This window comes from Natator depressus, chromosome 14 (assembly GCF_965152275.1).
Source record: "Natator depressus isolate rNatDep1 chromosome 14, rNatDep2.hap1, whole genome shotgun sequence".
Taxonomy (NCBI): Eukaryota; Metazoa; Chordata; order Testudines; family Cheloniidae; genus Natator; species Natator depressus.
The window spans coordinates 38,375,973-38,400,935 of record NC_134247.1 but is presented as its reverse complement, the minus strand read 5'-3'; the positions used below and the strand labels follow the sequence as shown (position 1 = coordinate 38,400,935).

The window sequence follows — 24,963 nt, the reverse complement described above, 5'->3', positions numbered from 1 at the left end:
GCTGCATGGAACAAGTCTTTTGCTGTATAGGGAGTCTGGAAGTGATGCGGGGGAAGGGCGGGGTCATGGCTGGTGGGTCTGGAAGTCTTCATTTTAGCACATGACAAAGAGACAGGTGACCTATTTAAGTGCAGAGTCCTACCCTGTGTCAGGTGCCAACCATAATCCCATGTAAGAAGGACTTGCAGGAGTTCGTTCTATCTAATCTAATCTATCTATCTATCATAGGATCCCACACTGTACCCATCACCATGCTATCTGAGCACCTTCCACATAAAATCAGGAGCCATAGCAAAGCCCCTAGTAGACCCTAAGGAGCCAGAGACTCCATTCCTTTTTTTCCCTTCCCCTCAGGGTAAAAATTATGATTGTGGTATCAGTGCAGTTGTTTGGTTCTTGCTTCTTTCTTAGATTTTTTAAATTTTATTTTACGGGTTTTTTTGTTTAACCTGGCAGCCCTGACAGGGAATCTTCTCATCATCACAGCCATAGCTCTTGACCACCACCTTCACACCCCCATGTACTTCTTCCTGATGAGTTTGTCCAGCGCTGGAAGCTCCCTAGAAGTGGGGGGGCCACCGACACCTGAACCAAGGCCCCACCCCCACACGGCCTCTTCCCCCAAGGCCTCACCCTCGTGCCGCCTCTCCCCCCCAAGGCCCTTCCCCATGCTTGCTCCTTTCTGCCCCCTCCCCACCATCGCTCACCCTTAAGGCCAGTAAAAAGTGGGAGAACATACTCCTCCCACTTTAAAAAGTGATGGGGCCATGGCCCCCTGCCCCCACCCATCTCCATTCTGGTTCCTCTGCCTGGGGAGATGCTGAGTGTTTGGGTAGACAGTGTTGTCAGTGTTTTCTCCTTTATTGGGCGTGCCCATATGTCATCTCCTTGATGGGGTTTTCCGAGCAATGGGTGAAGTAACATCTTGTATTGGCCCAATTTCTGTTGTTGGGAGAGACAAATTTCCAAGCTTACGCAGAGCTCTTCTTCGGGTCTGGGAAAGGTGTCACAGCTAAATACAAGTTTCAGAGTCCTGCACTTAGGACAGAAGAATCCAATGCACCGCTACAGACTAGGGACCGAATGGCTAGGCAGCAGTTCTGCGGAAAAGGACCTAGGGGTGACAGTGGACAAGAAGCTGGATATGAGTCAACAGTGTGCCGATGTTGCCAAGAAGGCCAATGGCATTTTGGGGTGTATAAGGAGGGGCATTGCCAGCAGATCGAGGGACGTGATCGTTCCCCTCTATTCGACATTGGTGACATCTGGAGTACTGTGTCCAGTTTTGGGCCCCACACTATAAGACGGATGTGGAAAAACTGGAGAGAGTCCAGCGAAGGGCAACAAAAATGATTAGGGGTCTGGAACACATGACTTATGAGGAGAGGCTGAGGGAACTGGGATTGTTTAGTCTACGGAAGAGAAGAATGAGGGGGGATTTGATATCTGCTTTTAACTACCTGAAAGGTGGATCCAAAGAGGATGGATCTAGACTATGCTCAGTGATAGCAGATGACAGGACAAGGAGTAATGGTCTCAAATTGCAGTGGGGGAGATTTAGGTTGGATATTAGGAAAAACGTTTTCACTAGGAGGGTGGTGAAACACTGGAATGCGTTACCTAGGGAGGTGGTGGAATCCCCTTCCTTAGAAGGTTTTTAGGTCAGGCTTGACAAATCCCTGGCTGGGATGATTTAGTTGGGGATTGGTCCTGCTCTGGGCAGGGGGTTGGACTAGATGACCTCCAGAGGTCCCTTCCAACTCTGATATTCTATGATTCTATGAACAATTATGTTTTGAGAACTATCAGTTAGCCAGTTTTTAATCAATTTACTGTTGTTTTTGTGTAGTGTTATTTTTTTAAATAGTGTGATGTTACCCTGAATCAAACCTTTAGAAAAATGCAAGTCTATTACATAAACACCATTGCCTTTATCAATCAGAAATGTCACAGTTAAATCAAGTTCATTTGATAAAAAACAGTCTGTGAAAACATATTGATCACCATTAATTGAACTACTTTCTCCCTTGTAATTCCTTTTTGTTGAAAAATGACCATTTTCAAAAATGAAATTTTTTGTAAAGAACTGTTGATTTAGTGAATTTTTGTTTTCTTTTTTTAATTAAATTTTTCATTTCAATTTTTGACAACATTTAAATGGAAAACTTTGTAAAAAACGTTATTGACTTGTTTCCATTTACCAACATGTAGGACCCCCAAACTTAGAACCCTTAAAAAGGGAAATAAGTTTGATTTTTTGAAATTCTTCACTAATTAAAAAAAAAATCCACCATCGTTGTTCATCATTCTGTATTTCCTGCATGTTGTTCTTTAGTCTGCTGTTTAATAATTTTTCAGCTATTGAATCAGGGAACAGACACAATGTCGTGTGAGTTGGCCAACCAGTCATACATCACAGCTAATGAAAACTCTGGAGTTGCTACAAATTTAAACTTAGAACAAACTTCTGAGTGCAGATCCAGTGTCACTAAGGTCTTGATCCTGCACACGCTTTATGCACAAGCTTTCTTTCCTAGTGTGAGTAGTCCCATTAGAGTCAACTGGACGACTCAAAATAATATAATTTAGCACTTGAGTAAGGATCTCAGGATGGGGGCCTAAATGTGAATTGCTAAAAGTAATGTCCACATAGGGCCTGATTGAAAGGCCATTTAATTCAGTTGAAAGATGTTCATTGATGCCAATGGGCTGTTGATGAGACCTCTCGAGAGATTTTAAGGGACAGATTTTCAAAAGTATTTGTAGCTACCGCTGAAATCAATGGGATTTTGGTGCCTCATCTGCTGAAGTGCTTTGGAAAAGCCCACTAAACAACTATCTGCATCTTTAGACACCTAAATATCTTCGAAAATATTGTGTGCCATGTTATTTTTGTATCCTTCTAGTTGTTTAGTCAAAATGTCAGGCAGTACCAAGTCAAATGCCATAGAGAAGTCTATTATATCAGCACTATTGCCTTTACCGATCACAATTGTAATGTCATCAAAAATGATACCAAGTTAGTTTGACAGGATCTATTTACCATAAACCCATGTTAAATGACATTAATTATATTACTGTATTTCTTTATTAATTGAGTCCCTTATCAGTGTAACGATGCTGGCTCTGGCGGGACCCAACGGAGAGTGCCCATTCAGGACAAATTGCTTCAAGCAGGGCAGTTGCAGCCCCAGGCTGGGGTTTCTGTGCACACCAAGGCAAACCACACCAGCCAGACAGAGAAGACTTTGCTTTTACCCCACTGGCTAACCACAGGTCACACAAGCAATTCCCTTGGACACCCCAGTTTCCCAGTATCACCACCAGTGCCACTCGTTATGGGGACAAATGGTGATGAAAACCAAGACCCCAGTAAAAGGAAAAAGGTTCTCTCGATCCCAAAGGACCAAGCCCCAGACCCAGGTCAATATACAAATCAGATCTGACCCACAAATCACGCTGTTGCCAATCCTTTAGAATCTAAAATCTAAACGTTTATTCATAAAAAGAAAAGATATAGACGAGAGCTAGAATCGGTTAAATGGAATCAATGACATACAGTGATGGCAAAGCTCTTGGTTCAGGCTTGCAGCAGTGAGAGAATAAACTGCAGGTTCAAATCAAGTCTCTGGAGAACATCCACCGCTGGGATGGGTCTTTCAGTCTTTGGTTCAAAGCTTCAGTGTAGCAAAGTCCCTCCAGAGGGATGAAGCAGGATTGAAGACAAGATGGAGGAGCTGCAGCAGCTTTTTACAGCCTCTTGCCATGTGGTCTTTCTTTCTTTGTGCCAAAGACAAGCTGTCCATCACCTGGCCTGGAAACACCTCAGAGTTCTGTCCATAGGCAGGTCCCTGCATACCTTGCTGAGTCCCAAGGCATGTCTGCCTTCTCTCAATGGGTCAATTGTATATCTGGTGGTCCTTAATGGGTCATCAAGCAGGCTAGGCAGAGCTGACACCAACTTGTCTGGGGTGTCACGGAGAAGCGTAGCATAAGTTTGAACTACAGACAGTATAGAGCCAATATTCATAACTTTACCTACAGAAATAATACACACAAATAGACAGCATAATCAGAACCAGCAAACCATAACCTTGTCTTTGACACCTTAGTTGACTCCCTTTATACAAGATTTGGTGCCACTACAGGACTTTAGTTGCAACAATGATCTATACGGTCCCAGCTTATGTCAATCACCTCACAATCAGCCACTCCGTTATCTTGCCTGACAGGCCTATAATTACCTTGGTCCTCCCATTTACCCTTTTTCAATATTGGCACAACATGAGCTTTCTTCCAGCGTTTCAACAGTAAAGGCCCAGTGAGCTCCTCAGCTAGCATTTTTTACACTCCTGGATGCGGGTTATCTGGATCTGCTGATTTAAAAATGTCTAACTTTAGTAGCTTCTGTTTAACATCCTCCTGAGGTACTAGTGGATTTGAGTGGGTTTTAGCCACCTAGAGCCTTTTGAAAATCCCACTAGGTGCTTAAATACCTTTAAAAATCTGGCCCTTAGCTGCTGTTGAAAATTTTACCTCACCCCACACAGTGACCAAATTCATTTGGTCCACAGATTTTCTAACATCTGGAGAAACAAAGGATACTTTGTATTGAATTCTGTTCTTCTCAGTCCTCCTGATGAGAAACAATCTCATCATCCATGGGAGTGGACGCTTCCTTCTGTATGCAAATAGCAGCAATAGGGAAATCCAGGACTCAGAGGGTGAAAACCAACACACCAAATCAGTTTTCCATCTCTACCCCAGTCTTGAATTCTGTAGGTCACAAGAGATGCTCATGGAGTTGAACAGTTAAAATGCATTATTGGATGTTCCTTGAATGTTCAAGTCAGAATCCTAGTGCCTGAATAATTATTACCACCTCCCCTATCTCCCTAAGCCTCAATCAGCTACGACTTACAACTAGAATTTGTCAAGAAACAGGGCAAGGGAAGGGAAGGGGATCCTGATCATTTCATCATTTTTCCCATTGACATTGGAAATGTTGATGGCACTTTTGATCTACTAATTGTTCATTCAATCTTCAGCCAGTGCTATTCCTTGTCAAAAGTCCCTCCATGCTGTTAGCTGGGATTTTCAAAGGGGCCTAAGAGAGTTTGGGACCCAATACCCATTGAACTCCATTAGGTTATGGACACACGGCATGTAGAATTTCCCTTGATTCTGGATGTCCATATTTAAGGGATGATCTTGACTTGCACTCTGGAGAATCACTGATATACAAATCCCATTTTAACAGATCTATGGAATTTAGCATGAAGAAGAATAGGAAGAAAAATATCCCAGTTTCCCTGAAAATTTCCTTTCTTCTAATATTAAGGTAAATGGGTCAGTCTTGTCCTCTGCTATTTTCTCCTTCATGAATCTCTGCTGTGCTCTGCGGCAGTCAGGATTTGTCTTTGTTCCTCAAAGGCTCTACGATGAACATTTTACATTGGTATATTCCAAGGAAGAGAATCCTAATCTCTAGTTCCAGCGCAACATTGCCAAACTTGAACTCCTAATCTTTTCTCCTAGATCCTCCCTCATTTTCCATTCTCCAGCTCATTTCAGAACTCAGCTACCCTTCCCAATACACACCTTTGGAACGCTGGGGTTATTTATGTGTCTTCTTCTGAGCCCAGGATCATGATTTTTGTCTTTGGTGAAGATTTTCAGAGGCAAAGAGGGCAACTCCCATTGAAAATCCTTTGACAATCTCCCCCTTTGTATCGAACATGAAAACTGATTTTACTTTTTGCCCAGGATCAAATTCTAACAACCAAGGAACAGACGTCATGACTAGGCTTGGAAGGATTAGATTTGTATTGGTGAATGTTGGTAAATGTCGATTTCACCACACACACACACAAACTGATGAAAATGTATTTCCATCGATAATACTCAAAATTTACAGATAGGCAAAGTAAGAAAAATACTGCGGGAGAACTTATTAGAGTCAAAATCCAGTGATTTAGACTTTTGAATTTGGCTTACAAATGGATTAGTGAATGAACAGTAAAAACAGGTATGATCTGTTGAATTAAGGATATTTACTTTCTATAGTTTAACACGTGATGTTGACAATTTGTGTTTTAATGGTTTATAGAGCTTTCACTTTTTGAATCTCAGTGTTAACTATCATTTGTCTGACAATCTCCCACGCCCCACCCCCATAATTTTGTACAACTATGAACACTGAAATAAATAAAAAGTGGAGAAAATGCTTAAAAATAAACAGTGACAGTACCCATCAAAATTATAAATAATAAAAATAAAATGCTGCCAAGCCTATCCATGACATATTAATGTATAAGTGAGACCAGAACAAGAATTTCATACAGAATTATGTAGCAGACAGTGCTTAATTGTCAATGCTCATTAAGTATAATCCCTAGCTTTTGTGCAATGCTTTTCTTCAGTAGATCTCAACGCATTTTACAACCGGAGTCAGGGTCATTGTCCCCATTTTACAAAAGAAGAAATTATAAACCAAAATAAATGTACCTGATTTTGCAGTGCCGGACCTTAGAGGCAAATTCCATGCTCAGCTGAGACAGAAATAAGACTTTGCCCTCAAGGATAAACGATTGATTGTCACTGTGCAAAGGGATTTTCAAAGGAGTTCAAAGCAATTAAAAATTCAAATCTCATTGTGATTCAGTGGAATGTAAATGCCTGATTCCCACAGATTCTTTTAAAAATCGCACCCATAATGATTATCCTCCTTATGCTAATCTGAGCTAGTCTGGCAAAGATAATAATACCTTGTACTTATAAACCTCTTTACATCTTCAAATCACTGTCCAGTCATAAGCTATTTTATTCTACAACAGGTTGAAAAGAACTCCCTTTGTAGCCATAACTTCAGTGTTGTTTGGAATGGGCCCAATGCCCCTCTGTAGTAAATAATTAATCATTATCAATCCTCTGCCATATGAGGAGAAATTAGGGCAGAGGGGTAAAGGATCTTGCTTAGGGATGCATCGGAAGTCAGGGGAAAAGCTCGGAACAGAGACCAGGATCTCCTGCCTTCTAATACCCTAAACTTCATAGTTACAAAGGGCCTAATCCAATGACAGAGGAAGTCAAAGTTATTCTATTCATTCACTCTAGTAGACTTGGGAAGAAATTCATGGTGCTTTTTCACCTGTAGATTTCAAACCATTTTACCAAGGTGGGTGAGTGGTATTATTTCATTCATTTACATATGGGGAAACTGAGGCACAGACAGTTAATCTGACTTTCACACAGTAAATGAGTGACAGAGCTGGGACAAACTCCAACTCCTTATATCCCATCTACCAGACCAGGCTACAGCTGAGATTTCAAAAGCTGCCTAAGGGATTATGGAGCAAATTCTTAAAGTCTTTTAGGTGCGTAGTGGGATTTTTCAAAGCAGCTAGGTGTCTAATACCCATTGCAATCAAGGATTTTTAGGTACCGAGATGCTTCTAAAAATCCCACTAGGTGCCTAAACACCTCAACTAATCTGGCCCTAAATCACTTTTGAAAATAGGATTGACAGTTAAATTTTCAAGTGCAGCTAATTGACTAAAGAGCCATTGAGACTTAAGCTCCTAAGTCACCTAGGTGCTTTAGGAAATTTTACCCTAAGGCTCCCTAGTGTGCTTGAATGTAGTATAGTTTGAATTCTAGGGACTTCAATGGAAGTTAGACACCAAGGTGCTTTCGAAAATCCTGCTAGGCACCTGTTTGTCTCTTTAGCACTTTTATACCTTGGAGGATCTCAGCCCTACTGCTTAGCTATTCAGTTCCACCGGGTTGTCATTGTGCTCATGAAATCCTGAACTGCTCAGAGCATTTGCCATCCACATGGGTGTGAAAATTACTGAGCAATATCAGGCATCATCCCGGTAAATACAATGGGAATTTGCTGGGCTAAGGACTGAATAAAATTTAAGTCAGGGGTAAAATAATTGCTGAAATTATGCACCTGATCTCCCTTCCCCTTCCAGAGATTTAGGCTGGGATTTTCAAAGGCGACTAAGGGAGTTAGGTTTCCAACTCCCATTTAAATTAATGAGATTTGGGCACCTAAATTCCTTTAGGCACATTTGAAAATACCAGTCCACTTTGGCATGGACTTAATTGAGGCAGAAGCTACTCCCCATAATAGTGTAATGCATGTGAGAAGAGAATCAGGATCTGTGACTTTATGGCCCTCAACTCCATGAGAGATTCATGATGACATCGCTAGACTTGGCAGCATGGACACCCCATTCTAAATGATAGGTCAGAGCTCCTAAATGTAAATGAGCTGCAAAGATGAGAGCATGTGTGTTTGTGGGTAGAATACAGAAATTGTGATTTGTTCCAGTTCAGAGCCAGTGGACAGATTCCGTACGCCTGAGGGTGAAAATCATCCTGTGCAGAGAAGTACTTACCTTACACCTAACTCTCACAGTATCACTTGAGGAGGTCTTCAGTAGTGCACCGGCTGAATTCGATTCCTCATCTCAGCATGGGACACAGGACCAAAGACATAGGTTGATAGAAATCTACAGCTGATATAGTGAGTTGATGACCTGTATGGTATGAATTAGTAAGTCTTTGCCCACATTGTGGTGGAGAAATATCAACATTGCATTTGTCACCAGTTTGCACCCTGTTGTTGGAGTCTAAGGAAAGCATCTGTAACAGTGACCAGTGCCTGGTGTTGGAAGAGTCCTACACATGGGTCTAGTCTGGTGAAGAAATGTGGACAGGCCAGGGTAATACTTATGCTAAGCTCACTGCCTTCAGTCAAGTCTTTGCTTGAAATGAGTGTTGCTTGCGAAATTCAACCCTGTGGAGAGACTTGTTTAAAGAATGCTTACAGCGGCTGGGTAAGACAAAGGTGTTTTGTACTGTGTTGAAGGACATAGATAAAAGGAAGTTAATCAGTACAATACATAAAAGGTATTGCAAAAAGTCCCTGTATTGTGAAAAACAGAAAAGTCCCTATATTTGAGTGGTACCATCCAAGTAAATAAACCAATTGGAAAAGGGACAGGATGACACGAAAGTAGCCTGGACAGAAAAAGTTTGGAAACTGAAGCCTGCACATGTATATACTATGGGTAAGGTAAGACACAATGCTTAATGTTGGTTGGACAGTCAGATAACGTGTAAAGGTATAAATATGCTAGAGTGTAAGGGAATAGTCAGATCCTCGTAGGAAAAATCGACAGTGACTACGCCCCCAAGAGAAGGTAATTGGGCAATATCTTTTTCTGTATATCTGCCATTCATTGCTTTTATGGTAATTGTAACATGCAGGGCCTTGCATTTGGTTCAAAGAAAGGTTTGAATGAATAAACCTGACTGTCTCAGTCTCGAGTGTATGGTAATCCTCACCAAATGCTCGTCCTTCAGAAAGAGCTGTAAGAGGCCACATGCAGAAGCAGTTATGGGAACAGCCTGCCCATACTGGAAGTTTCTTCTGTTAGTACAAGCAAATGTGAACAAGAACAAATATAATGCATGATAGCAACTGTGACAGCCACCCACGGGATCATAAACTGTTCCTCAGAAAGTAGCTCATGTGTGACTTTTTCATATGACCTCAGAAAGGATGTAAACATTCTGTGGAGAACTAATCATAAGGGAGTTTCCAAATCTACAAAATAACTCTTCCTCTCCCAGAGACCTTGTATTTTCCATCAATATCTGAAGCAACCACCGAACTTGATCTGAGGTTAGAAAATTATTCTAACTTTGTTAAAAGGGTATTATCTAGACCATCCCTGACAGTGTTTGTCTAACCTGCTCTTAAAAATCTCCAAAGATAGGGATTCCACAACTTCCCTAGAAAATTTATTCCTGTGCTTAACTACCCTGACAATTCAGAAGTTTTTCCTAATGTCCAACCTAAACTGCCCTTGTTGCAATTTAAGCCCGTTACTTCTTGTTCTATCTTCACAGGTTAATGAGAACAATTTACCTCCCTCCTCCTTGTAACAACCTTTCATGTACTTGAAAACTGTTATCATGTCCCCCCTCAGTCTTCTCCTCTCCAGGCTAAACAAGCCCTTTCCCTCTCCCCCCTCCCCCCTCAATCTTCCCTCATAGGTCATGTTTTCTAGACCTTTAATCGTTTTTGTTGTTCTTCTCTGGACTTTCTCCAATTTGTCCACATCTTTCCTGAAATGTGGTGCCCAGAACTGGACACAATACGCCAGTTGAGGCCTAATCAGCGCGGAATAGAGCAGAAGAATTACTTCTTGTGTCTTGCTTACAACACTCCTGTTAATACATCCCAGAATGATGTTTGCTTTTTGTTTTGAAACAGTGTTACACTATTGACTCATGTTTAGCTTCTGACCCACTATGGCCCCAAGATCCCTTTCCACAGTACTCCTCCCTGGGCAGTCATTTCCCATTGTGTATATGTGCAACTGATTGTTCCTCCCTAAGTGGAGTACTTTGCATTTGTCTTCACAGAATTTCATCCTATTTACTTCAGGCCATTTCTCCAGTTTGTCCAGATCATTTTGAACTTTAATCCTATCCTATCTATCTAATCAATCGTGTTCTTAGTGTCCAACTTTGTTCTGAGTGCTTACAGTTCACTACCTTACAAACGAGGCATTTTTTTAAAGGAATTCAATATTTTTAACATAATTTACAGTGAAAGGCATACAGTTCCCTGCAAGCCAATAAGGTCTCGTTGGTAGAAGGAAAGTCTTGAAAGTCTTGAAAGTAGGAGGGAAGTCTTGAAAAGATTAACTCTACCATTCAGCTGAGATGAGTCCTTCTTTTTATGGAGAAAATAGAATATCATGGCTGTTTTCATCATTTTCATCATGATAAAGGGCAGGCAAGTAGATTTTGTCAATCAGGTGTTTTAACTGTTCTGGAAATTTTGCTAGGTTCAGCTCTTTCCATCAGTGGAGACTGAATACAAAGAGCCAGATCCGCAGTTGGTCTAAATAATCGTAGCTCCATTGAGAGGTCTGCTGAGAGAAATTTGGAGGCCCGGTAAATTATGTTTTCCCCCTCCCATTTCACCCTAAATAGATAGTTTTGCAGGGGCACTGAGCTCAGGACCTCAGTACAATTGTTCCACCTTCCCTCTCTCATCAGCCCTGTCTATTGATAATTCACACCAGCTGAAGGTTTGCCCAGTGAGAAGATTTGCTGAATGATGAGTTGCAGTAAGTTCCATTGTTTAAAAATGTTTAAAAATGTTACTTATTTTCCTCACTTTACTCATGTGAGTGGAACCCTTGACTTCAAAGAAATCATTCATGTGAGTAAATTTAGGCATTTTTATTTTATATATGTCTATATGTGCAAGTTTATTTATGTATTAACTGTTTGCAGAATCAGGGCATTAGATGTTATTCATAGGATATTATTCATAACAAAATAAATGGTTTATATTGAAGAGGGAGAAAATATAATTGTTGATTGCCTGCGTTGATTAGACTTTGATACAAAATATTTAAGGCTGGGATTTTCAACTCCATTACATTTCATAACTCCCTTTGGATCCTTTGCAAATTCAAATCCAAATAGGGAGGGGGACTCAATTTAGGTTATGAAAAATGAAAAATCAGAACACCCAAAACAAGCAATCAAACAAAAATTCAGAACATTCACTGTAAAAGTCATTGGTAGATTTCAAGTTAGGGACAACTTTTTCAAAAGTGGCTTCTAATTCTGAATGCCTCAAATTTGAGACCTCAGCATTAATCCATCTGTGAAGGAAACTTTTGGCCAGCACTGGGAACCTGACATTTTTTTCAGAAGGTGTTTTAAAAACTCGGCATATTACAGTTTTGCTGTATTTGTGGGGCTTGCGGTCTGTTGTGTGGGAGTGAGGGTACCTGGATTCTTTGCCGAGCTCTTTTAGGGATGCATAGAATAGCTGTTGTATCAAAGGAACAGGAATCAGTACACTTGGGTTCTATTCCCATTCTTTGAGGGAAGTTAGGATCGTGGTTGGAGCAGAGCAGGGGCTGAGAATCAGGGCTCCTGGGTTCTATTAACGGTTCTGGTTGAGAAGTATGTTCAACTGACTAAACGGGGAGAAGAATTGCAGACTCCTGGCACAGCTGGTCAAAAATGTTTGAAATTCACAGTTTTGATGAAATTCTTCATCAGAATTTAAAATTCTGATTAAAAAGGGATGACTTTTTTGTGATTTTTTTTTAGGGAAATTGCTTCCTTTGTTCTTTGGTCCTCTCTGGCCCTGAGCTTTGCTGTAATTGGCGCATTGCATGGCCTTGCACACCTCAGTATCAATTGGTCAAAGGAGGTTGCAACTGACTCATTTTCAACCACCCAAAATGAATGCTGGTTTATAGATGTAAATGGTTATTTATGCTCCAAAATTGAGTAGCTGTCCTCTGAACTGCAACTTTGTATAACATCCCCACTCCAGCTTGGGACTTCAGCAGGCTTAGAACCTGAGACTTTCTGCGCAAAAAGAATTAAATGTCCTCTTGCATGGTAGGAAGGAAATTGACAGGTACAAATCTCATGTGTTCAGTATTGACCTAAGTCTGCTCCCACTGACTCAATGACAAAAATCCTATTGACTTCCTTCCTCAGGAGCAGAAATAGGCCTATACTGAGAACTTTTGAAAAGCTCACCCTATTTAGCAGGGATTTTCAAAAGAGACGATGGGGTTTTGTTCACTTCTAAAGGAATCTCAGATTGTGCTGAATGCCTAACACCCATAGGTCTCATTTGAAACTGATTTGGCTCCTGAATCCTGAATAATTTACAGGAAAAATGTTCTTTTTTCTGTTGACATTTTTCAGGGTTTTGTCAAAAGGACAACCCCCACTCCTCACACACACCCAGAAAACAACTTTTTATTTGAACATTTTCAATTTAAAACAACAAAAATATCAATTAAAATAAAATCAATCTTGGGCTTTGGATGCTGACCGTGGAAAAAACATGTTTCAGTGACAAAAATTAAAAATTGTGTTTTTCAAGGAACACCTGAAAATGGAATTTCTATCCTGAAAGCTTCTTTTTGGTCCAAAAGCCACTTTCCACTGGAAAAAAGTTTCCACAGGAAAATTTAGGACAAGCTTAAATTCACCCTGTGAGCAGGAAGGCTCCAGAAATGTAATAGCAATAGGATATTTTCAGCCTTAAACCATTATTTCCTGCCTCTTTTAATTATCTGCTCTTTCTGTGCATCAAAATCATCTGTATCCCACAAAGCCACGGTTGTGTTTAATCTGTTTAATTTCATGTCTTCATTTGTTTTGGCAGGTAAAACAGCTGACCGCACTGGAAAAGGGCTATCACACCAGGGTGAAGGAATTTATTCTTCTGGGATTCCCTGGGACCCAATATTTGCAGATCTCGCTCTTTGTGCTCTTCCTTGTCACAGGAAATGTGGCGATCATAGTCCTAGTGGCAACCAGCCATCACCTTCGCACCCCAATGTACTTCCTTCTCTGCAATTTCTCCTTCCTGGAGGTATGGTAGACCACAACTTGTATCCCAAAGATGCTTGCCAACCTTGTTTCCCAAAGCAAATCCATCTTCTTCGTCAGCTGTGTCCTACGGATGTATTTTGTTTTCTCCCTAGGATGCACAGAGATTTTCTCTTGGCTCTCATGGCCTACGACTGCTATGTGGCTATATGCTATTCTTTGCTCTACAGCTCCACCACGAACAGCACCTTGACTGCTCAGCTGGCTGTTGGCTCTTGGTTGTGTGGTTTCCTGGCTATTTCTGTCCCAGCATTTCTGATCACCAGGTTGTCCTTCTGTGCCCTAGTGTCATCCATCACTTTTCTGGGGACATAGCACCGTGGATAGTTCTTTCCTGCACATATACCTACCTTATTGATCTGGTGGCCTTTATCATCTCCTTCATCGTCATCCTGGGCTCTTGTGTCATAACCCTGCTCTCCTACCTTTACATCATCTCCACTGTACTGACAATCCCATCAGATAAGGAATGGAGAAGGGCCTTTTTAACTTGCTCTTCCCATCTCACAGTTGTGATTATCTGGTACAGTTCGACCATTTTCCTACATGTCAGCCCTTCCATGCAGAACTCATTGGAATTGACCAAAATAGTCACCGTCTTGAATACTATTGTCACACCCCTGTTGAACCCTTTCATCTACACACTGAGGAACCCAGAGGTAAAAGAAGCCCTGAGACATGTATTCAGGGAAGCAATGTTTTTCAGAATGTGCTGGAGGTCATTGGCTGTCACAGAAAATGTGGTGAAAGAAAAATGAGTCTGCACATGGAAGATATACCAAAGTTGATAGGGTACTGAAAAAACAGCAATAATCCCTGAGGGCCAGAAGTCTAAAGGTAATTAGATGCCTAACTCTAATGGATATCAATGTGAGTTAGGTGACTAAATACCTTTTACAATCTGGTCCTTAGTGTCTCACATCCTTGAACATTTACAGCCAGATCGTTAAATGTATTTAGGTGCCTAATGGGATTTTCTATGAGTTTTAAGGGCCTAGATACTTTTAAAAACCCCACTAAGCACCTAAATACCTTTCAAAATCCAGCCCTTATGCATTATTATCCTCTTACTTTGTATTTAATTTAAAATGAAACAAATTGCACATGTGCCAATTATTTATTTATATTAAAGCCTGGCCTGTGGAGAGGATAGAGATATCGATAGGCTTGGCAGAATTCAATTTTTATTTTTTATAATTTTGACAGAGAATATCAAGGTTTATTTGTAAGCATTTTTAAAAAAAATATTGTCTATTTCTATTTTCACACTTGTGGGAAATTACTGTGGCGTGTCACACAACAAGGTGGGTCAGAGAATAATTATTTAATGACAACTGGTTTTTTGGACCTTTTTTTTTTTTTTTGGTCGGTTGACGTTCTGCATGGCGAAACTGGCATTTCCTGACATTTACTGATAAAAATTTAACCCTTCCAAACCGAGGTAAGATAAACCCACAGGAACCTCAAATCAAGACCCCAGTGGATTTTGAAGGGGATTCCGAATAAAGTTCCAGTTCCAGACTGGGTAAAAACCCAGATGGGTATTTTTGTAGGCTTCTTTTTTGCTTTGTTTTTAGTACACGGGCATTCCAAATTTTTGGAAAGATTGATTTCACAAGGATTCTGCTGGTTTGGACTGAAAATATGTGAGAATAGCTTGCAAAATTTTGATGATGTCAAAACTGACTCCAGAATCTTAGTCCTGATTCACCTTTAAAATCACAGTGTGAGAGGATGGGGATCCCCACCCCCCACTCCCTGATACCCCCTCACCCTCGCTGCGAGCATCTCAGCAAGGAGAGGAGACGTCGTTAGAAATCATGAGATTGGCTTTAAATAATAAATGTTGGGTTCTTTTGATTTGCTGTCTGGTTTTTGAGTCTGTAGGGTGCACTTCATGTTTGTATGCTTTTCTCTGTAACCATGAGCGTGCCCTGGTGGCAAGAGGACTGGACTGCAACTAGGAGAATGAAAAAAGAAAAAAGAAAAGGAGTACTTGTGGCACCTTAGAGACTAACCAGTTTATTTGAGCATGAGCTTTCGTGAGCTACAGCTCACTTCATCGGATGCATAGCATATCGTGGAAACTGCAGAAGACATTATATACACACAGAGACCATGAAACAAAACTTCCTCCCACCCCACTCTCCTGCTGGTAACAGCTTATCTAAAGTGATCATCAAGTAGGGCCATTTCCAGCACAAATCCAGGTTTTCTCACCCTTCCCCCCCCACACACATACATACAAACTCACTCTCCTGCTGGTAATAGCCCATCCCTCTTTGAAACCTCTCTTTATAATGCGCATGATAATCAAGGTGGGTCATTTCCAGCACTAATCCAGGTTTTCCACTATGGATGTAGAAGCCCTCTACACCAACATTCCACACAAAGATGGACTACAAGCCATCAAGAACACTATCCCCGATAATGTCACGGCTAACCTGGTGGCTGAACTTTGTGACTTTGTCCTTACCCATAACTATTTTACATTTGGGGACAATGTATACCTTCAGATCAGCGGCACTGCTATGGGTACCCGCATGGCCCCACAGTATGCCAACATTTTTATGGCTGATTTAGAACAACGCTTCCTCAGCTCTCGTCCCCTAACGCCCCTACTTTACTTGCGCTATATTGATGACATCTTCATCATCTGGACCCATGGAAAAGAAGCCCTTGAGGAATTCCACCATGATTTCAACAATTTCCATCCCACCATCAACCTCAGCCTGGTCCAGTCCACACAAGAGATCCACTTCCTGGACACTACAGTGCTAATAAACGATGGTCACATCAACACCACCCTATACCGGAAACCTACTGACCGCTATTCCTACCTACATGCCTCCAGCTTTCACCCTGACCACACCACACGATCCATCGTCTACAGCCAAGCTCTGCGATACAACCGCATTTCTTCCAACCCCTCAGACAGAGACAAACACCTACAAGATCTCTATCAAGCATTCTTACAACTACAATACCCACCTGCGGAAGTGAAGAAACAGATTGATAGAGCCAGAAGAGTTCCCAGAAGTCACCTACTACAGGACAGGCCTAACAAAGAAAATAACAGAACGCCACTAGCCGTCACCTTCAGCCCCCAACTAAAACCCCTCCAACGCATTATTAAGGATCTACAACCTATCCTGAAGGATGACCCAACACTCTCACAAATCTTGGGAGAAAGGCCAGTCCTTGCCTACAGACAGCCCCCCAACCTGAAGCGAATACTCACCAACAACCACATACCACACAACAGAACCACTAACCCAGGAACCTATCCTTGCAACAAAGCCCGTTGCCAACTGTGCCCACATATCTATTCGGGGGACACCATCACAGGGCCTAACAACATCAGCCACACTATCAGAGGCTCGTTCACCTGCACATCCACCAATGTGATATATGCCATCATGTGCCAGCAATGCCCCTCTGCCATGTACATTGGTCAAACTGGACAGTCTCTACGTAAAAGAATAAATGGACACAAATCAGATGTTAAGAATTATAACATTCATAAACCAGTCGGAGAACACTTCAATCTCTCTGGTCACGCAATCACAGACACGAGGGTCGCTATCTTAAAGCAAAAAAACTTCAAATCCAGACTCCAGCGAGAAACTGCTGAATTGGAATTCATTTGCAAATTGGATACTATTAATTTGGGCTTGAATAGAGACTGGGAGTGGCTAAGTCATTATGCAAGGTAGCCTATCTCCCCTTGTTTTTTTCCTACAAACCCCCCCCAAGACGTTCTGGTTAAACTTGGATTATTGCTGTGCACATTGTAAGATGAGCTATTGCCAGCAGGAGAGTGAGTTTGTGTGTGTGGTTTTTGGAGGGGGGTGTGTGTGTGGGGGGGTGAGAAAACCTGGATTAGTGCTGGAAATGACCCACCTTGATTATCATGCGCATTATAAAGAGAGGTTTCAAAGAGGGATGGGCTATTACCAGCAGGAGAGTGAGTTTGTATGTGTGTGTGGGGGGGGAAGGGTGAGAACCTGGATTTGTGCTGGAAATGGCCCTACTTGATGATCACTTTAGATAAGCTGTTACCAGCAGGAGAGTGGGGTGGGAGGAAGTTTTGTTTCATGGTCTCTGTGTGTATATAATGTCTTCTGCAGTTTCCACGATATGCTATGCATCCGATGAAGTGAGCTGTAGCTCACGAAAGCTCATGCTCAAATAAACTGGTTAGTCTCTAAGGTGCCACAAGTACTCCTTTTCTTTTTTCTTTTTACGAATACAGACTAACATGGCTGTTACTCTGAAACCTAGGAGAATGAAGTGAGCTGTAGCTCACGAAAGCTTATGCTCAAATAAATTGGTTAGTCTCTAAGGTGCCACAAGTACTCCTGTTCTTAGTTCTATTCCTGGCTCTGCCATTGGCTTGGTGGGTGACTTTGGGCAAGTAATGGTGTTAGGGGGCTGTATAGTCTGCAGTCAATCAGGAAGTGAGTGGGTGGGTGGGTGTGTGGGCAGGGGGAAATGGGAACAGGGAATGGGGATGGGGAAATTGGAATCATGTTTAGCTAAGGGCAGGAACGGGAACAGGGACACAGGTGTAAGGCTCTGTGGTATCAGAGCTGGGAAGAGGGACACTAAGGAAGGAAACTGGAATCATGCTTGCTGGAAGTTCACCCCAATAAACATCGAATTGTTTGCACCTTTGGACTTCGGGTATTTTTGCTCTCTGTTCATGCGAGAAGGACCAGGGAAGTAAGTGGGTGAAAGAATAAGTCCCCTAACAAATGGCTTCTCTCTGTGTCTCAGTTTCCACATCTGTAAACTGGGGATAATGATTCTCACCTCCTTTATATAGTGCTTTGTGATCTATGGGTGAAAAGAACTACCGAAGAGAGAGGGATAATGATTATGTAAAAGAAAATATGAAAGCTGATCTGTTGATTCAAGCAGTTGAGATTTGAAGAAAAACGACAAATATTGTGAGACAGACATTAAAAATCATAAGAAGATCCTAGCCCCACTGACGTCAACGACAGAACTTAATTTCAGTGGGGCCAGGATTTCACCCTACCTTGTCCAGAATTTTATCTTAACCCAACATTCAAACCCTTTGAGGCTTGCCTGCTGTCTAGGGCCAGACCTTCAACTGCCAATTTACAGCAGATTAGCATCCGGTCTACCAAATGTACTTAAAACATGAGGATGTGCTATGTACAATTAATATCGCTTCATAAAATAACATGGAACTGGTGAAGATTTTGTGCCATCTGATTTACCTAATATTCACATAAAGATCATTGTAAGTGGTCACTCACTGATTCACATAAGCAGTGTCCATGTTTCCATTGAATCTTGAGCCCATTGAGTTTCGTGAGTGTAAATTCTAACGTTTCCATGCACTCACAGGCGTTAGAATAGTGAAGTGCCTCCGAAATGTGGTGCTTTTCTGGATAGCTATCACTTTGGGCCTGGTGGAGGCTGTTTTCAAAATGTGAAAGGTTATGAAAGTGATACGTACAAGGAAGATTATGTCCACAAATCGTTCTCAACCAATTTAGTTTATTCTGTGAATTCTACTTTTGTGAGACACTATGCACTTGATCAGTCTGGATTTATTTATTGTTGGAATAGCTAGATAGTACAATAAATTAGATTAGATAGATAGATGTGTATGGGGAGACAGAGAGAGATAATTTTTGTTAACTGTGATCTCCATCCAGTTAATACACCTTCATTTCCCCTGATACTTGAATAGAATTTTACTGGTAGCTTTGGTTTCTCTTCGCAAACATGGATGTTTCAAATGGAATTTCTAGATTATGCTTCACTGGACCTTCAGAGCACCTGAAACAATTCAGGAAATATCATTTGATGGTTCACAAGGATAAAAGAATAATTCAAGTTACTGATTTCACAACGTACTCAACTCAGCGTACAGTGATAGCAAGACACAGAAACAGAGCAATTAATGTGAATGAGGGACCTGATCACCTCATACGATATGATTTTTATTGTGCGCTTTTTGTGTAATATGCAATATAAATCCCAGGCTCATGGTTTGAGGATCTGAGTACTTAAATTAAAGACTTATTTAGCCTTCCTATGGAGTGATTATCAAGTTGGGATACAAGCTTGGGTAATGATGTTACAAAGGGACATTGGACCAAATTCACATCTGGTGTAACTCACTTGACTTTGGAGAATTTGCCCTAGTGTCTCACAGGAACAGAGTGGGTGGACAAAAATCTCCTTCAACATGAGCCCTATATAAATACAAAAGAGGGATACACATTACACTTTAAAGTAAGAGGACTGCAGTTACAGTGCAATGGCCCTCTGAGCTGAGCGGTGACTGCGCCTAAGGCTGTGACTTCCTCTGCCTCCATCAGAGGGGAAGGGCCCGTCCCCCTCCCTGCACCCAGACGGGGCCGGTGGCTGAGTTGAGAACCCAGCTCCCACCCCAGAGCAACCAGCTCAGGATGGCACGAACTCTCCTTCTGCTTGTGCTGGGTAAGTGACCTCCCTCGGTCCGCTTCCCTCTGTCTGTCTGTAGATCCCCCCCTCCCAGCATCCCTCCTGCCCTCTGCACCCCCATCCCCTCCCTGGAGCTCTCACCCCTTCTCTTCTCTTCTCTCTCCAGATTCTCCCCAGGCCAGTGTCCCCCGCAGGTAACAACCTCTCCTCTCCTTGCTGAGAGGCTCGCAGCGAGGGTGAGAGGGTAACAGGGAGTGGGGGGTGGGGATCCCCCTCCTCTCACACTGTGATGTTTGGAACTGCAAGGAAGGGGGATCCCTGGGTGCCCCCCGTGTCATCCCCTGGGTGGGTCTGGCTGCCCCGTTCACAGGCGCCTCCTATGAACCTGCCCCAGCAGCAGCTACGGTCCAGAGCTACTTCTGTGGGGGTGGAAGAGTGACCTCAGCTGACGCCTGCTTGTGGGGTCCATTTGGTGGGTCCCAGCTCAGGCCGTAGGAGAGAAGATGCCCCCATCCCCCTGGGCGTTACCTCATTGGCAGCCTCAGCAGAGAGAGCGAGGTCTGGAGGGGCCATGGAGACTGACTTCTCACCTCCCCATTACAATGAGTCCCCCAGGCCAGAGGCCCGTGGGTGTGGGGCTGTGTGTGGAGGGGGGGCCTCTCTCTGCCCCAGCTCTGGGCTCCCACCTACAGAGGACTCAGGGCCGGGGGGGCAGATCCAGCACCATCCAGCGGGACATTAAAAGCAGGATCTGCAGAGACCCCAGAGGAAACGCGGTGGGTGGAAAAACTCCCCCTTGCCTTCCCCACATCCGGCCGAGCTTCCTCATGTCTCTCGGATGCCTTCTCGCTACTGAGAGGCAGGTGTGACTGTCAACTGATGGGTTCTCCCCCTTCTTCCACCACTGCCCCCTGGATGGAGAGTGTGGGGTGAATACCCTGATGGGAAAGGAGTATCTTGGAGTTGAAACATTTGCATCCACAATCCTCCCTGCTTTTTGCACCATAAAGGGGCAGGAAGGAGCAAGGGGCAGTTTGGAGACCCCCCCTCCCCAGCCCCAGTTCAATGGGGGGACATGGCAGGATGTGTGGAGCGAAGAGTTTGCAGACACTCCCTGCCTCCCGGCGGGGGCGTTGAACTGTGCAGACGGTCCCTGGGTTATAGAAGCTGGGGACGGAGAGCTGGCAGACGCTCCCTGGCTGGATTGGCTGGGGGGTGAGGCGTTTGCAGACGCTCCCTGGCTGGGTTGGGTGGGGGCGAGGCGTTTGCAGACGCTCCCTGGCTGGCTTGGCTGGGGGGTGAGGCGTTTGCAGACGCTCCCTGGCGGGGGGCGGGGCTCGCGGGGTCACTGTCCCTCCCAGCCTGGCTCAGGGCTTCGCTGCTCAGAGACCGAGCGAGGAGGTCCCGGGGGTGCGGATCGGGCCCCAGTCGAGCCCCCTCCCCTGGGGGGCCTGGCCCCCGCCCCCCCTTCCCCTCCGTGTCCAGGGCCCCCCACCCCCTGGTCTGGGCCCATCCCCCGACTCAGGGCTTCGCCCCTGCAGAGTCTCCCCGCCCTGGCTGTGGGGCCCTGCGTGCCGGGGCGGGTTTGGGGGTGTTTGGAGGGAGGTGACCCCGAAACGTTTCTGCTCCGCCCCCCCCCCCGATCCACCCTCCCTTCCCGCGCTTCTCCCTGCGTGGGTTTCCCAGGGGCCATCCCCGTGGCGCCCGGCCGGTGTGAGGACACAAATCTCAGCCCTCCCCTTTTGCACCGGGGGGCACCGGCCCTGACCTGCTCCCCACAGGCTCCTGGGGTCCGCTGGGTCCCGTGAGGGGTCGGAGCGCCCCACCCCCCCCACCCCGCCCTGCGGCTCCGTCGCACCCCAAGAAGCAGCTGCTGCAGCAGGAGCCGCCGCCTGTGACTTGGCCGAAGTTTCACGCCGACTCCCTTCCTCCGGGCGGGGAATTAGGCATCAGAGTTCAGTGCCGGGAACAACCAACCCGCCCCCGCGCCCCGCTGGAGCCCTGCCCTGGCCTCAGCCCTTTCCCAGCCTACGGAGCTCAGCCCAGAGAGGCGGTAAATACCTGCGGGGGGAACGTGGCCTGTCCTGTGGCTGGGAGTTGCAGGCAGATGAATTCAGGCGAGGAGGGAGGCTCAGCTGTCTGGCGGGGAGGGGGAGAATTAGCTGCTGGCCCAACTCCCCGGGGGCTCGGGTGGGTTCTCCATCCTGGGCCATGTGTGAAGCCGGGCGGGAGGTTTGTCTAGAAATCTGCCTACGTTCCCATCCCCCCCCCCCCCCGCCAGGTGATCCCAGTCTCCCCGTCCCACCTTCCAGCTGGGAATTCTCCAGGCGGCTGGAGTGGTGGGGAGCAGAAACGAGGCTCGGAGAGTGGGCTTGGGAGCCCCTCTCGCTCACGGCAGCTCTGGCATTCCTGGCCCCCATCCCACCCTCAGCTCCCCGCTCCTCCGCGGAGACTCCCTGCGCGCCTCAGAGCCAGATTTCTGCTGCGGGAGAAATCAACCGGCTGCCGTCCTCTTACCCCGTCGTAAGGCAGCAAATCCAAGGCCCAGGCCGAACGGCTCGGGGGCGTGGAGCAAAAACGCCGGGAGCCCCTGGGTGCAGCCAAGGGCTGGATTTCACCCCTGTTGGGGCAGGGGGTCTATGGCGACTGCTCCATCCTGGGGTGAAAGCTGAGTAAATAGCAGGGCCGTGTCCCTGCCAAGAAGGGCCAGGAGCTGGAGCCTGCTCCACAGCCGTCTGCTTCTCTGCAGGGCGACAGCAGGAGAAGGGCCTAGCTGGGTTAACAACCCCCCAGTGACCGAGCCGGGTCCCCTGCAACCCCTGTCACTGTTCCAGGGGCCCCCCAGGGGCTGGGGATAAAACCCAGCAGTCCTGGCTCCCAGCCCCCTCATTCTAACGCACGAGTTCCCCATCCCCCTTCATTCCGTCTGTCCGTCTGACCCCTGCACCTCCTCTTCCTTCCATCTGTCCATCCATCCCCATACACCCCCCTATGTTTCTCTCTCCATCCCCCAACTGCCAGCTGTACCCCAGTCCCTGCCTGCCCCTCCCTGCCGGGGGCTGGCGCAGTTGGGGCAGAGCCGTGACTGATCTCAGGAGCTTGGGCCTGTGGGACTCCCTGCCACAGGACCTGGCTGAGCAGAGGGGTGGGGCTGGGGTCTCAGAGCCATCGCCGAGTGTGTGTGTGTGTGTGGGGGGGGGGTCAGGGCACCCTGTGCCCATCAGTTTCCATGGGAACCCCATATCTCACCCCCCCCACCTTCCCCTCACACAGATCCCCGACCCCGGAGCCGAGATGTTGAGCTGCGGCCTCCTGACCAGCTCCAAGGAGCCGGGTGAGTCAGGGCTGCGGGGGACGGTGCCGTGAGGGGGAGGGTGGCCCCATGGCTGAAGTGGCTCCTCCCCCCAGTGCCCGTGGGGGGTCTGTGGCTGACGTCCCCCTCCCCCCAGTGCCCCTGCACCGCAGCTCGGTGTCGGTGTTGATCCGAGGCTTTGTGGCGGACGTGGGCTCCCAGCTACTCTGCAGGAAGGAGGAGCCTGGGCCCATGGAGGCTGTATTCAAATTCCCCGTGAACACCGAGGTGGCTGTCGACGCCTTCCAGGCCCGGCTGCGGGGGGCCTGGATCCAAGCCCAGCTCCAGGAGAAGAGACAGGTGCTGGGGGCGGGTGTCCCAGGGGGGAGAGAGGAGGGTGGCGGTCTGGGGGGGTTTCGGGGTGACCCCATCTCTCCCGGCAGGTGCATGAGCTGTACAGGGATGTGCTGGTCGGGGGGGCAGGGAATCTTGGGGGACGGGGATCTCGGAGTGACCCCGTCTCTCCTGGCAGGCACAGGAGCTGTACGGGGACGCACTGGCCGGGGGGCAGAGCTCGTTCCTGCTGCAGCAGGAGGGGGCCGGGGGCGATGTGTTCAGCTGCTCCCTGGAGAATTTGCCCCCCGGGGAGGAGGCGATGCTGACCCTGAGCTGCACCTGGAAGCTGCCGCTGGAGCATGACGGGGCCGCCCGCCACGTGCTGCTGACCGTGCTGCACCCTCGCTACACGCCCCACACTGAGACCCACAGATCCCCCTGCGCCTCTGCTACATGCCCCACTGTGAGACCCACAGATCCCCTACCCCCATCACTGTGACACCAACAGACCCCCCCCCCCGCACACGCCCTATGGTGAGACCCACAGATCCGCCTGTCCCCGCTATGCACCCCATGGTGAGACCCACAGATCCCCCCCATACTCCCCTGTACCCCAGCTGTGCGCTTCCAGCCATGCTGCACCCCTTTTACATGCCCCATGTTGAGACCAGACCTTTAGGTGCCCTAAATCCCGCATAGCTCCCTGTACCACATAGCCCCCAGAACCCCAGCTACACACCCCACGGTGAGTGACCCCGCAGCCTGTACCCCCTGAAACCTCCATAGCCCCTTCTACGTATCCCACAGTGAAAGACCCACATAGCCCCCATAATGCTCCATAGGCCACTACTGTGTTCCCTGCGGTAAGTGCCCCCCCCCGCCCCCAGGGTCTGCAGTCCCCGCCCCAGGGTATATGACCCACCCCAGCCATCCCCAAATCCCCTGATATCCCAGCCCAATACCCCCCCAATAACTCATACCCCCCATCTTCCCCCCACTCTCCCAGCCCCCTGGCCCTTACCCGTGTGTCTCTCTCTGCAGGGTGGGATGGGGAGAACATCACCCAGGAGGTTCCAGGGGGAGCTGCCCTACACCCTGAGCCTAAGCGCCATGCTGCAGTCGCCCCACGGCATCGACCACGTGCTCTCCAACTGCCCCCTCACCCCCCTGAGCTATACAGCCAGGAACCTAACCACTGCCCAGGAAAGGGCTCACCCGGACTCCTGGGTCCCAGCCATCCCTGCTGGGAGGAGGGTGCTGGGGGTGGGGCAGGGGGAGGGTTCTGGGCTGAGGGGTGGGTTCCAGGGAATGGGGCTGTGGGCAGGGGGAAGGTCGCAGGGGGTGAGAGATGTGGTGTAGGGCGCGGGGTGGGTCCCGAAAGGGGGAGCATGGGCCAGACTCTTTGGGTGATTGAGGGGGTG

The 24,963-nt window shown here is 46.4% G+C and overlaps 1 protein-coding gene and 1 pseudogene across 1 annotated transcript; both read left to right on the top strand.

Moving 5' to 3' along the window:
* The first annotated feature begins 9,079 nt into the window (after positions 1–9,079).
* Positions 9,080–23,657, top strand: LOC141998914 (olfactory receptor 6F1-like; annotated as a pseudogene).
* Positions 21,685–24,956, top strand: LOC141998913 (von Willebrand factor A domain-containing protein 5A-like). The gene is made up of 5 exons (XM_074971876.1): positions 21,685–21,967; positions 23,188–23,248; positions 23,739–24,005; positions 24,584–24,805; positions 24,924–24,956. The coding sequence occupies exons 3-5, from the start codon at positions 23,862–23,864 to the stop codon at positions 24,954–24,956; spliced, it is 399 nt and encodes a 132-aa protein (XP_074827977.1). The 5' UTR covers positions 21,685–21,967; positions 23,188–23,248; positions 23,739–23,861.
* The last annotated feature ends 7 nt before the right edge of the window (positions 24,957–24,963 follow it).